At 37.5% G+C, this 13,473-nt stretch overlaps 2 protein-coding genes across 2 annotated transcripts; both read left to right on the top strand.

The window, feature by feature from the left end:
- The first annotated feature begins 1,640 nt into the window (after nucleotides 1-1,640).
- LOC113705462 (subtilisin-like protease) lies at nucleotides 1,641-4,090 on the top strand. Its single transcript, XM_072062938.1, has one exon. The coding sequence runs from the start codon at nucleotides 1,641-1,643 to the stop codon at nucleotides 3,897-3,899; it is 2,259 nt and encodes a 752-aa protein (XP_071919039.1). The 3' UTR covers nucleotides 3,900-4,090.
- A 2,458-nt stretch (nucleotides 4,091-6,548) lies between these two features.
- LOC113706573 (subtilisin-like protease) lies at nucleotides 6,549-9,003 on the top strand. Its single transcript, XM_072063890.1, has one exon. The coding sequence runs from the start codon at nucleotides 6,554-6,556 to the stop codon at nucleotides 8,795-8,797; it is 2,244 nt and encodes a 747-aa protein (XP_071919991.1). The 5' UTR covers nucleotides 6,549-6,553; the 3' UTR covers nucleotides 8,798-9,003.
- Nucleotides 9,004-13,473: the final 4,470 nt, after the last annotated feature.

Below are 13,473 nucleotides of genomic sequence, written 5' to 3' on the forward strand. Positions count from 1 at the left end.
AAGCACTTTTGAGTTTCTTTGGTCGTAGAACTTCTAATGTTCGATGGATCCTTAAGCTATTCATCTGAACAAAAAAAATGGAATGATGTACCAACGTGGGTATCGAGTACTTTTTTTTTTTTTTTTTTTGAAAAAGGGTATCGAGTACTTTAATATTATTGACAGAGAATTGCCATTTTGATTTTAAATGTTCGGGGTACGAGTGTTTTAATCCTTAAAGTTGAATAAAAGCAAATATAATTTTAAGTATTTTAGTTTATATATATATTTTTAGGTCTAATGGTTGATTTTTACCAATTACTTTTGGGATCCGGTCATGTGTTAACAACTAATTTTGAAAAAAAATTAGAAAAAATAATAGAAAGATGCTAGCCTTAATATGTAATAAAAGATACTAATGACTCATATACTGGTCTTGTGAGTAATTAATCTTTAACTTAATTTTTTGGTTAACTATTTTTGTATTTCTGAACTATAGAGTAATTATTCATGTGATTAGCAGGGGAGTAATTAGTCCTCTTTCACCACAAATTATGACCAACAATACTTATATTAAGTTTTTTTTAATTCTTTTAAATAAATTAATTGCCGGTCTGTAAGAACATGTCACCAGATTCCCAAAGCAATTGGTAAAAAGAGAGGAAAAGTGACTGGTCGAAAGAGAGACAAAGAAAAAGAAACAATGAGAACATGGTCAACAACACAAAAGAAAAAAGCACTGATTTTTTTTTTTTTTTTGAATTTCTCTCCAAATTATTTACAAATTTTTCGTGATTGACTCCAGCATTTTATATTGGGTGGTTCAAAATATTCACAGTTTTATTTTACTTACAAATGAATTTATGAACATGATGATTAATGAATACCAGCGGACTAAAAACGTTTGACACATAATCGTGAACCATGTCATCGTGTTCTGGTTCAATTCAGACGAACGGAAAATAATTATACAGAAGAAGTCCTATAGAATCCTCCCAACTCCCAAGTATTGAGAAGACACCCAATTAATCCGATTGATAAGATATTGTATATACTTAAGTCATTAAAAGTGTTCCATCAAGAAAATTCGTTATATCTATATGTTTTGTGCAAAAAAGAGAGGACTATTTGGTTAAAAGAACAACCGCGTAATTCTTGTGAAGAGCTTTTCTTCTAAATTATTCTGCTCAAAGATTATCTGTTGGATAGATCAGAATCAATTGCAGCCAAATAGGGTAGATCCCATTTCATACTAAGTGATGCGCGAGTGTTAAAAGTACTGATATAGCGGCTTATGAAATTGAAGTCAAATGCGAGAGTTGTTCATCAGCTTTTGCTATATATAGTAGATTATTCTTGCAGGTTTGGCGTGTTTATGAAAAGCCTGATCGACGATCATGACTACTTCAACGCGTCCTCTGACCCAAAGAAGACTTGGTCACAAAATCTTCTCAAAGAAGATGAATTAACGACGAATTTCCCACCAGTAGAAAGCTACGATTAGTGTTGCTATATAAATATGCCTCTGCTGCAACCTTGAGAATTATGCTCAGACAACTGAATCTTCACTTCCCTTGAGTAAATACCTTTATTTTTCGGTGCAGAACACTGGTAGCTGCAAGCTGCAGTTTGACTTTTTGAAATTTTTAGCCACTTCAGACATGGGATTGACGGAAATTCTCATTCTGATTTCTGTACTCAGTTTTCATTCTTTGGCAGTTGCTGCTAATGATTTTCTTGACAAGAGCAATTTAGAGACTTACATTGTTCATGTTGAGTTACCTGAATATTCTGATATTCAACTTTCAAGTTCAAGCGGCCCAAATGAAGATTTGGACAGTTGGTACAGGTCATTTCTGCCAACAACAGTTGCAAGCTCGAATGAAGCACCACAAATTGTTCATTCATATCACAATGTCTTCAAAGGTTTCGCTGCAAAATTATCTGCTGAGGACGTGAAAACGATGGAGAAGAAGCCTGGTTTCATATCTGCTCAGCCTCAAATGTTACTGTCTTTGCACACGACCCACAGTCCTAATTTTTTGGGGTTGCATCAGAATGTGGGATTTTGGAATGAATCGAATTACGGTAAGGGGGTCATTATTGGAGTCTTGGACTCTGGAATTGCACCGGACCATCCATCATTTAGTGATGAAGGAATGCCTCCACCACCTGCTAAATGGAAAGGAAAGTGCCAATTCAATACTTCAGCATGCAATAACAAATTGATTGGAGCAAGATTTTTCAGCGATGGAAATGGTTCGCCAATGGATGAGGATGGTCATGGTACTCACACTGCAGGCACTGCTGCTGGAAACTATGTGAAGGGTGCTAATGTTTTCGGAAATGCTAATGGCACTGCTGTTGGTGTTGCGCCCCTAGCTCACTTGGCAATTTACAAAGTATGCTCCCCTGGTTGTTCGGAGAGTGACATATTGGCTGCAATGGATGCTGCCATACATGATGGAGTTGACATCCTTTCCCTCTCCCTCCAAGGAGGATCAGGGCCATTTTACGCTGACAATATTGCTATGGGTGCATATAGTGCAATGGAAAAGGGCATCTTTGTCAGCTGCTCTGCTGGAAATAGCGGTCCTTTTAATCGCTCTTTATCAAATGAAGCCCCGTGGATTCTCACTGTTGGTGCAAGCACCATTGATAGGAAAATCAGGACAAGTGCCAAGCTTGGAAACAATGAGGAATTCGATGGCGAGTCTCTTTATCAGCCTAAGGATTTTCCTCCGGCTTTGTTCCCTCTGTACTATCCTAGCATGAACCAGAGCGATTTTAACTCTGGATATTGTGGCTCAGGATTATTGAACGACACTGGAGTCCTGGGGAAAATAGTGGTGTGTGACAATGGTGGCGGAGTATCACGAATTGTGAAGGGACAAAATATCAAGAGTGCTGGTGGTGTCGGTGTGATCCTTATTAACCAATTGTCACAAGGATATGCAACATCAGCTGATGCTCATGTCCTTCCTGCAACACATTTAAGTTATACTGATGGAGTAAAGGTTTTGGCCTACATAAACTCGACAAAATCACCCATGGGTTCGATCTTGTTTAAAGGGACTATTATTGGAGACCATCAAGCTCCATTGGTTGCTGCATTTTCTTCTAGAGGTCCAAGCAGGACAAGTCCTGGTATTCTGAAGCCTGATATTATTGGCCCTGGTGTCAACATTCTTGCTGCCTGGCATCGCTCTGTCGAAAACAACAGCAACACAAAAGCCACTTTTAACGTAATCTCTGGGACATCAATGTCTTGTCCTCATCTCAGTGGTGTTGCCGCACTTCTCAAAAGTGTGCACCCGGATTGGTCTCCAGCTGCAATTAAGTCTGCGATCATGACTACAGCTGATATTGTGAACTTGGCCAAGAATCCAATTGAGGATCAAACGCTCCTTCCTGCTAACGTCTTTGCCACTGGCTCAGGCCATGTGAACCCCGCTAAAGCAAACAATCCAGGGCTGATTTATGACATCGAACCAAAAGATTACATCCCTTATTTGTGCGGATTGAATTACACAAACAGGGAGGTTAGTCACCTTGTACAACGCAAGGTGAACTGCACGGCAGAATCAAGCATTCCTGAAGCACAACTGAACTACCCTTCATTTTCAATCGTTTTTGGATCCAGTATTCAGAAGTATACGAGGACGGTTACCAATGTGGGTGAGGCTAAATCGGTTTACACAGTTAAGGTTGCTCCGCCAGCAGGGGTCAATGTTACAGTCAAACCCAATACACTTAGTTTCTCCGAGGTGAACCAAAAATTGACATATGAAGTCACATTTAGCCTATTAGCATCTTCTGCTAACAATACAGTATCTCAAGGTTCCCTTGCATGGACTTCAGCAAAGTACTCAGTCAGGAGCCCAATTGTAGCACTTTTTGGAGCAACGCAGAGGTTCTAGCAGCATGGGGGGATGGCATTGAACTGTTGCCGTCGTCTCCGGCATCACGGGTGTAAATTTTTTCTTGTTGAATTCTACTAGTAATTCTTTGTGCCTGAGTTGTAATCCAGGCTTGCTTGAATAAGTGATTGATTGATATCTGACATACATGTATTCTATTTTCTTGATACTGATTCTATGATAAGTTGCTCCAAGGATGTGTACAAAGTTCTAATCTTCATTAATTGACAATCTGAGATGGAGTATTTGTTTAAATCATGCTGCACCACGCTCTGAACTAAATGTCCTTTACTTATTTCCTTCAGGTCTCTGAACCAAATGTGTAATTCCTGACTGTATTAGAAGAGAAATTACCTACTACCAGTTTTACTTATTACCGTCTGTTTGGAAAGCTTTGCTATCATACAACAGTAAAAATAACTGGAACTTTCTAGCGAATTTTACCACTCCTATAGTACCAAATATATTAGGGTAAAATACACTTTACCTCTCTCTGTGATTTAGTGATTTTTCATATAACTCCCCGTAGTTTCAAAAGTTATATATAAGCCTTTCATAGTTTGTATTAAAGTGTCGATGTGATGGAAATACCTAAAGAAACGTCGAGAATATTCTTGTTTAAAAACTAAAATGACTGAAGTGACCAAAATATATAAACTTAATATGCATGACATTTTAATCTCTCATGATTTTATGTTTTAGTACATAACCACTTATAGTTTAGCGGTTTACCATATAACCCCATTATGGTTTTTAAAATATATACATAACCCTTGTGTAGTTAGTTAATAATTTTTAACTTTAAAAGGGATACTTTGAAATTTTAGTTGATTTCGTTATGGAATGCAAATTCCATGACTTTGACACTTTAGATCAAATTATGAAGGGAATATATATAGTTTTTCAAACCACAAAAGAGTTATGTGAAAAAGCGCTAAACCATAGGAGAGGTAAAGTGTATTTTACCCAATATATTAGAAAATTATTACCTGTATTCAAAATTATTGAAATTCAATGCTCGGATACCCTAAAACCGATTCCAACTCTCCATACCGCTTTCCAGTTTTCGGATCAAATCCAAATGTCTCCAGTTTATTTTGCAAACCTTTTGTCAAGATCTGTTTGAACTTCAGACAAAGTCCCAAAGCGTGATTCTGCAATTATTCTCTTTTTTCTTTTAACCTATTTCTAATGTGAATTCACTGAAGTCCTCTCCATTTGTCCATGGATTCTAGAATAGTATGAGATGGCCAGATGTTGTAATCTATCAAAATTGGCGCCTCAAGTTACGGTCTCTAGCAGTCCCGCTTTGTGGAGGGCATTTTATGTTCCAGGGCAGCGAAAGAGTTTCTGGACAGCTGTATACGTTTTCCAGTCAGAATAAACAACTTTATTTGACCCATAATATAATGTTCCCCTTAAACATGCATCTGCTGAATCCGTGCAATTGGAGAGGAAGGACAAGTAATGTCTGAATTGCCTTGGGCTTAAATCTTCTTAGGGAGAAAGAAAAAAATAGAGATAGGGAGAAAGAATAGTTATGGTCAGCAATTTGAGCGACCAGTTCCTGCCGTCAGTTCTTTCACAACTAAAACCTACCCCAAGTCAAACCCTTTATACCGAATAATTTAGGATTGTTTGTGAAGTCAAATCTTTGATGATAATATCAGTTATACTAAACAAGCTGTTGCAGGAATAGTCAACTTGCCGTTGTAGAAGATTAGTTCTTCATGTGCCAAGTCAAGATGACGCAAGTTTTGACATAGTTACATTAACCATTTCAACCTTTTACGTCTTCTCCGGATGAATTTAACAGTAGCTAATCTTGCATGATGCAGGTAATCAAACGCCGAGTTGCAAAATGACATATATTTTCTTCCCTTGAAAAAATTAGCTCTTTTTTGCTCTGTGTTTATATGTATACTTTTGGATCGCTATTTTTTGAAACTTTTTTAGAAAAATATACATTAACAATTTAACTCCACCAATTTAAGAAAAATGAATGAAAAATGTAAGGATTGATAGAACTCCACCAACTAGCTCCTTATGTCTTGAATCCGATAATCAATTGATGAAGTGTTTTACTAATTAAATTTTACATCGCTATCAATCTACGCATAACTTTTAATGGGGGAATTAAAACTAGATAGAAGAGCAATATCTCCTACAGTAAATTACATTCCGCACAACAAAGTGAAAAAGAAGAAGAAATTAAGTGATAAACACAGTTTTTAAAAGGGTGAACATTTCAAAAATTGATACTCTACTTAGGGTAGGCCCTCGAAAGCCTTTATGTTTACAATTTTTGCATTCTAGAAGTGTTGCTTTGTCGTCCACTTAAGACCAAATAAATGCAATTGGGGTAGACGTTTATACAGGTTAAGCCAAAACAATTAGGCGCCGAAAATTCAAGGAATTAAAAACGATGGCTTACCACGACGATGACCAAGTACAGTCATTCCCCGGAGGCCGACGAGTTACAGGGACCTATTCAACTATAACTTCTGGGGGTGCATGAAAAAGACTCTCCACATAAATTAATATCATCAAACACATTATAAATAGAAGTAGTTTGTAAGTCTTCTCCAAGGCAATTCTCAGCCAAAAACATTTTTCATTACATTGATTCATTTTATTAACCATCTTCAATATTCATGGCTTCTATGGCTTCAATTACTCTCTTTTTCATTCTTTTCCTACATTCATCGCTTGCAATACTAGTTGCAAGTGATGTTTCTAACCAGATTGAGTTAGAAACTTACATTGTTCACGTACAAAAACCTCCTGCAAGCAAGGTTTTAAGTGACTTGGAAAGTTTGGACAGCTGGTACAGCTCATTTTTACCAGCCACCACGGCCAACACAAATGAGGAGGAGCCACGCATGGTTTATTCCTATCACAATGTTTTCACAGGCTTTGCAGCCAAATTATCTTCTGAGGAAGTGAAAGCATTGGAAAATGTGGAAGGATTTGTATCCGCGCGGCCTCAAAAAGTTGTATCATTACATACAACTCATTCTCCTGATTTTCTTGGTTTGCACCAAAATTTTGGCTTTTGGAAGGAGTCAAATTATGGAAGGGGGACAATTATTGGAGTGTTGGACACCGGAATTAGGCCTGATCATCCGTCTTTTGCGGACGAAGGGATGCCTCCTCCACCTGCTAAGTGGAAGGGAAGATGTGAGTTCAATTTCACTGGTGCATGTAACAACAAACTCATTGGAGCAAGGTTTTTTAGGAGTGCTGGAGGAGGGACGCCCTTAGATGAAGAAGGCCATGGAACTCATACTGCAAGTACAGCAGCTGGAAACTTTGTCAAAGGGGCTAATGTATTTGGCAATGCTAACGGGACTGCAGTTGGAATTGCACCATTTGCTCATGTGGCCATGTACAAAGTATGTTCAAGTTCTTGCCCAGAAAGTGACATACTAGCTGCAATGGATGTTGCAATTGATGATGGCGTCGACGTTCTTTCCATTTCGATTGGTGGGTTATCTAGTTCTTTCTATGATGACAACATAGCACTTGGTGCCTTCAGTGCAATGGAGAAAGGGATCTTTGTGAGCTGCTCAGCTGGAAACAACGGTCCATTCAGTAGCTCTTTGGCAAATGAGGCCCCTTGGATTCTCACAGTTGGTGCAAGTACCATTGATAGAAAAACAACGGCCACTGCTGTGCTTGGAGACAATCAAGAATTTGATGGCCAGACGCTTTTCCAGCCTAAGAATTTCCGTCACACACAACTGCCTCTCATTTACCCCGGATTATTGAATGCAAGTGATTTCGGTGCTCCAACTTGTGGTTCAAGCACACTGAACAAGACTGATATCAGGGGCAAGATCGTGTTGTGCCTGATAGGTGGATCAACAACAAGAATTGAAAAAGGCAAATTAATAAAAGATGCTGGCGGTGCTGGAATGATACTCATGAACACTCAATCCCGAGCCAATACTACATTAGCAGATGCTCATGTTCTCCCTGCTACTCACATTGGTTATGCAGATGGACAGAAGATCATAAACTATATAAACAGAACTTCCAATCCTACTGCTACAATCATGTTCAAAGGAACTATAATTGGTGATGTTCATGCTCCAGCTGTTGCGGGGTTTTCCTCTAGAGGTCCTAGCTTGGTGAGCCCAGGGATCTTGAAGCCTGATATTATTGGTCCTGGAGTAAACATCCTTGCAGCTTGGCCTGTCTCTGTCGAGAACAACACCAACGCAACATCCACATTCAACATTATCTCCGGCACTTCAATGTCTTGTCCTCATCTTAGCGGTATTGCTGCACTTCTCAAAAGTTCCCATCCTGATTGGTCTCCGGCTGCTATTAAATCAGCAATCATGACCACCGCTGATCTACTAAACATTGAGAACAGGCTTATTGAGGATGAAAGATACCTTCCTGCTAACATTTTCGCCACTGGTGCAGGCCATGTCAATCCCTCAAAAGCAAATGACCCTGGACTTGTTTATGACATCCTTCCTGAAGATTACACTCCATATTTGTGCGGCTTGAACTATACAAGTCGACAAGTTGCTATCATTTTACAACGAAAGGTGAACTGCACGGAAACCATACCTGAAGCACAGCTGAATTATCCTTCATTTGCCATCAGACTAGGATCATCAAGCACTCCCCAGACGTATACAAGAACTGTTACTAATGTTGGTGATGCTAATGAATCTTACAAGGTCCAGATTATTCCACCAACAGGTGTTTCCGTAGCTGTTGGGCCTTCAACACTCAACTTTTCAGAGCAGAACCAGAGGTTGACATATCAAGTGACTTTTAGCCGAACGGCAAATAGCTTCAGTGGCACATTCCAGGGATTTGTTATCTGGTCTTCTGCCAAGCACTTCGTCAGGAGCCCAGTAGCAGCTACTTTAGTCTGACTCTCTGAGACAAGATAGAAGAGTTTTCTTTTATCATCTGTGGTTTTAACCTTTTTCTTTCACGATTTTTTGGATTCTGAGTAATCTCACGTCTGTACTTTTCTTGTCTTTATTTGTCATTTTTTTAGAATATGTTAAATTCCAATAACTAAGCAAGATCGCTTGCTTAATCACTCAGCGATCTGTCAATAAATATTTCAATGGAACTTTCCCAGTCAACTCCCTCCCCCCCCCCCCCCCAAGGGGTTAGCATATCCATCGTTTAATTTTTATTTTATTTTTGTAACGTCAAAGCTAGTTTTTTTTTAAAATAAAGATTGACTTTTATATATAGCAAGATTAAAAAAAACAGTTTACGGGATATTAAAAAAGGAAATTATTTTTAGATAGTTGTGTATTTTACATTGCTCCAAAAACCTACGAATATACATATTCCGAACATATACATGTATAGATTGTTTGTATGAAAACGTAAGGCCAATCCTCTCTTTTCAATTGATTTCTTGGCGAGCCCATATTGCTAGAGCGAAAAGGTTGTTGCCATTGATAATTTCTAGATGATTTACACACAAAAAAAAAAAATGTAAGAATTTAATCCTTCTGGTCTTCGGGCTCGAAGTTAGTGAAATTTTAAGGGCTTCTATAATTAATTTAGAAGAATTTGTATAAGTACTCAGTCATATATGTTACCGTTCAAAACATTCTTATTTTCTAAATATGAGCTCAACCCTAATAACTACAACAAATTCTGATGCTGTTTTAACTTGATGATTACAAGGAAGTAAAAATGTTAATCATTGGTCATTGCTTCCAATATATATTATTACATAGAGAAAGTAATGATGCCTTTCCCCCGTTAAAGTTTCTACCCATTTTGGTTATTAGTCAAGAAACTGAATTTTATGGTCCCATTCTTTTTTCCTGCTAATATCCTTCTAAAGCTACAAAACTGAAAGCCGTACGTTTGCATAACATGTCCCGTAGAAGTCAAATGTTTGCGGTCCTGAATCCACTCTTGCATGTTATCTGGCACTGCCATTCTTGGTCTTGTTTATGGCATTGTACCTGAAGATTAGATGACACATTTTGTGCGGCTTGATCCTACCACTATGCCTGCCATTCTTGGTCTTGCATATGACATTCTACCTGAAGATTAGATGCCACATTTGTGCGGCTTGATCCTACCGCAATGGGCTCCGCGTGAATGGTCCAGCGGCAGCGCCTCTCACCAGTGAACTTTGAGATCACAAGTTCGAGTCTCCGTTCCGCTGAATTCCTCCGCGCACTTAACGTGTTTGGGCCAGGTTGGGATGCCGGACCCGAATCGCAGAGGATTAGTCGGGCCCCGTAAGGATTGATCCGGACACCCCTGTGTGGAAAAAAAAAAAAAAAAAAATCCTACCGCAATGGAGGATTCCACTGATGGCTCCCATCCTTAGATCAACGGATGCAAAGACTATGTGAGGTTCGTTCTAGATCAAATTAAATGTCACATTACGAAGTTGAGGGCTGGCCTAACAGCTTTTGAGCTATTCACGACGGACTCAAAATGATTAACTCAAATTATTAGTATCTCGTGAATCCTAGACTTGTATACGTACTATTCGTTTCCTTCCTCTCCCACCTGCGACTTAGGGCCTCATATATTTGATGGCTAGTAGAAATTAAGTCCAGCAGGAGAAGGCTTAGGTTGGTGGAGAAAATACAGAAAATTTAAATGTAAGTCTTAATTATCATGCCATATAAAACTAGAACAACTAATATTTGTGAATCATTCCAGAACATTATATTATGTCCCTATTATAAAATTATGAAAGTTATTAGTCATGAATTACAACTTATTAAAAACATTACACGCTACACAATTGTACTGTCAACTCTTCCTAGAGAAAACTTCTGAGTAGCATATTAATACTCCAAATCACGTTCCCATGTTGGATTACTATTATATTGCTACTGATCAGTCTTCGACCAAAAAGAATTGCAAAGGATAATTACTAGTCAAGGAACTTTCCCAAAGCCAAAAGATAAAAAGCCTAAGGTTCTTAGGAACTGCATCCTTGGGTAAAAATCATTTAAACAACAATATTATAATATACTTCGCTGGAAGGTTTGACAAGAAATCACTCCAGAAAGCTACACAAGGAATTAATTCTCAAATACTCCTCTAAAACCATTCAGCAAACCCAACAAGAGAATCTGTAGCTGGAACAAAGAGAAAAAAATTCTCAAATACTCCTCTAAAACCATTCAGCAAACCCAACAGGAGAATCTGTAGCTGGAACAAAGAGAAAAAAATGCTTAATACTTTTAAACCTCCATGCAGTCTCAGGAAATAATGCTATCCTTTTGTTATGAAAGGCCGTACACAGAAGTGAGGAACTTCAGGTCCTATACGTGACCTAAAGTTTGTAACATCCTTCAAAATACAACTGCCATCGAACGAGAAAACGAAATTGCATTTGCCAATATTCACGAGTTCTAGCATCATTTACGAAAAGCCAAATATTCAGATTATTTTAGTTTTAAAAAGTTCTACTCGAAATAAAGCTTGTAAATTTTGACTGTCAATACTTTAAGTAAAATCAAGTACAAAAATCAACTAAAATGTGCAGTTGAAGGAGATCAAAGATTTACCTATTGTTGTGGATAGTGTAAAACAACTACTTGAGGGAGCACTGTTGGTCATGATTTTCTTGTGAACTCTTCCTTCTTTCGTTGGGTTTAACTCTTAAGCAGGCAATTCCAATAAATTTCCACAGAAAATCCCAAAATCAGAAAAAACAATTAGGGTTTTTTTGCTAAAATTTCAAATGTTAATTAAAAGTTCATACAATTACAACATTTCTCTTCAAAAGATCGAAAATAAACTTATTAATGTTTGTATATCTAATATCAACAATAATATCAAAGAATAAAAGTAAAGTAAAAAAATTACCCATATCTAATCCCGAGCTCAGCTTGACGATAGCAAAGCCTGGATGACGGCAGCTAGGGTTCTTGAGATGGTGAGTTTTGCAATTTCACATTGTAGTAAGTAGAGAGAACTGGATAGATAGGTTATACAATAGTTGTCGTTTTCGGGAAAAAAAAAAAAAAAAGGATAGTGAGACAGCAGCTAGGGTTCTTTCCATTTTTCAAAGGTGTTAAAATGCTTCTCTGGTCTACATTTTGAGGGATTCCAATGTTTTGAGAGTTTTTTGACATTGTTTTGTCACTTGTGCACTAATATGTAATTTAGTACACACTAATATATATATATATATATATATATATATATATAAACAATTAAATGAATGAACAAATAAATAAATAAATACATATATATTATAAATATATTTCTTTATATATAGTAGCTACTGGTCAAATAGGTTCAACGAGTTATCGAACTTAACTACAAATGATCGATACTCGAGTCATTTGACTAAACAAGTTGCTCGTGATCTACTCGAACTCGATCATCGCTAAATCAAGTCGACTATTTGATCGGACAGCTTGTAAGCTGCTCGGTTCATTTGTACTCCTAGCCGCGCAACGCAGATGACATCAAGTGTCACGATGTACTCTACATGTGCCCAACTCACTGCTTCTTTTCAGTTTTGTCTCTATTTTGTTGTGCGACGTGGTGGAGCCTTTTTCTTAACTATTTTCATTTTCTTTTCGACATGACAAGAGTTCCTGGCTTTTTTTTAATCGATAATAAAAAGTTTAGGTGATTTTGATTCCAATTATCAATGCAGACCATGACATACCCTCAACCATATATCACTTAATTTTACAAAATATTTACCAACACAACTTTTATGTCGGCACTCCTCACAGTTCCTAGTCACGGATGCAAATTGCGCAAAATATAATATCCATATGATGCCAAACTCTCTACTTTTTTGGTCTCTTTATTCTTCTTTAGTTTCCTCTTTCTCCTTAATTCAAAGCTGGGATTTAGTTATGTAAAGGCATCGAATGTCTTGTTTGAATCTGGGAGTCCATTGACAATCCCTGCTCTTTGTACGGTACATTTTACCAAGTTTTTTTTTTTTTTGACTATTTTGGTATTGTGTGTCGTTATAATACGTTTTCTTGACAAAAATACTTGTGAATTGAATTTCATAAAAACACAAGCACTTAAGTCGTGGAACTGAAGGCTTGAACATCATTACTTTAGAATTCTCTTTATTGTTTTGGTGCTTTCGACGTATAGCACAAGGAAGAAAACGAATAGAGCTAGCTAGGCAAAGAGAGAAAATTCAGTGGATGTTAACTTATAACTAATGTGTCAAACGCATAAAATTTCCCAACAAAATTCGAAGGTATCAACAAGACTGAACAATCATGTGATGGCAAAGTTCGTAACTTGACAATCCATTAGCCCTTTTAGAGTGGAAAATGTCACTGAAACACAAGTAGAATTTAAGAGGAAAATTATATTTAACCCTCAAAATTATGTTGATTTGCTCTCGCAAAGTTGTGTTTTAAGGCGCAAAACCGCCTATAGATATTCATCGCACTACCATCCTGCCAAAGATCCATACACATAAAATCATGTGAAATTAGTCAATTTGTTTATGTCTTAATTTCTTCGCATATATGCGCATACTTTTTAACATATACATGAGAAAAACCATTTTGAGGTAGCTGGTTAAGGGAAGTTTTTTTTTTCTTCTTCTTTTCCTCTT

Source organism: Coffea arabica, chromosome 8c (assembly GCF_036785885.1).
Source record: "Coffea arabica cultivar ET-39 chromosome 8c, Coffea Arabica ET-39 HiFi, whole genome shotgun sequence".
Classification (NCBI taxonomy): domain Eukaryota; kingdom Viridiplantae; phylum Streptophyta; class Magnoliopsida; order Gentianales; family Rubiaceae; genus Coffea; species Coffea arabica.

What these genes read in the sequence shown, in the direction of transcription:
- LOC113706573 (XM_072063890.1), top strand. Translation starts at nt 6,554, where the DNA reads ATGGCTTCTATGGCTTCAATTACTCTCTTTTTCATTCTTTTCCTACAT.
- LOC113705462 (XM_072062938.1), top strand. Translation starts at nt 1,641, where the DNA reads ATGGGATTGACGGAAATTCTCATTCTGATTTCTGTACTCAGTTTTCAT.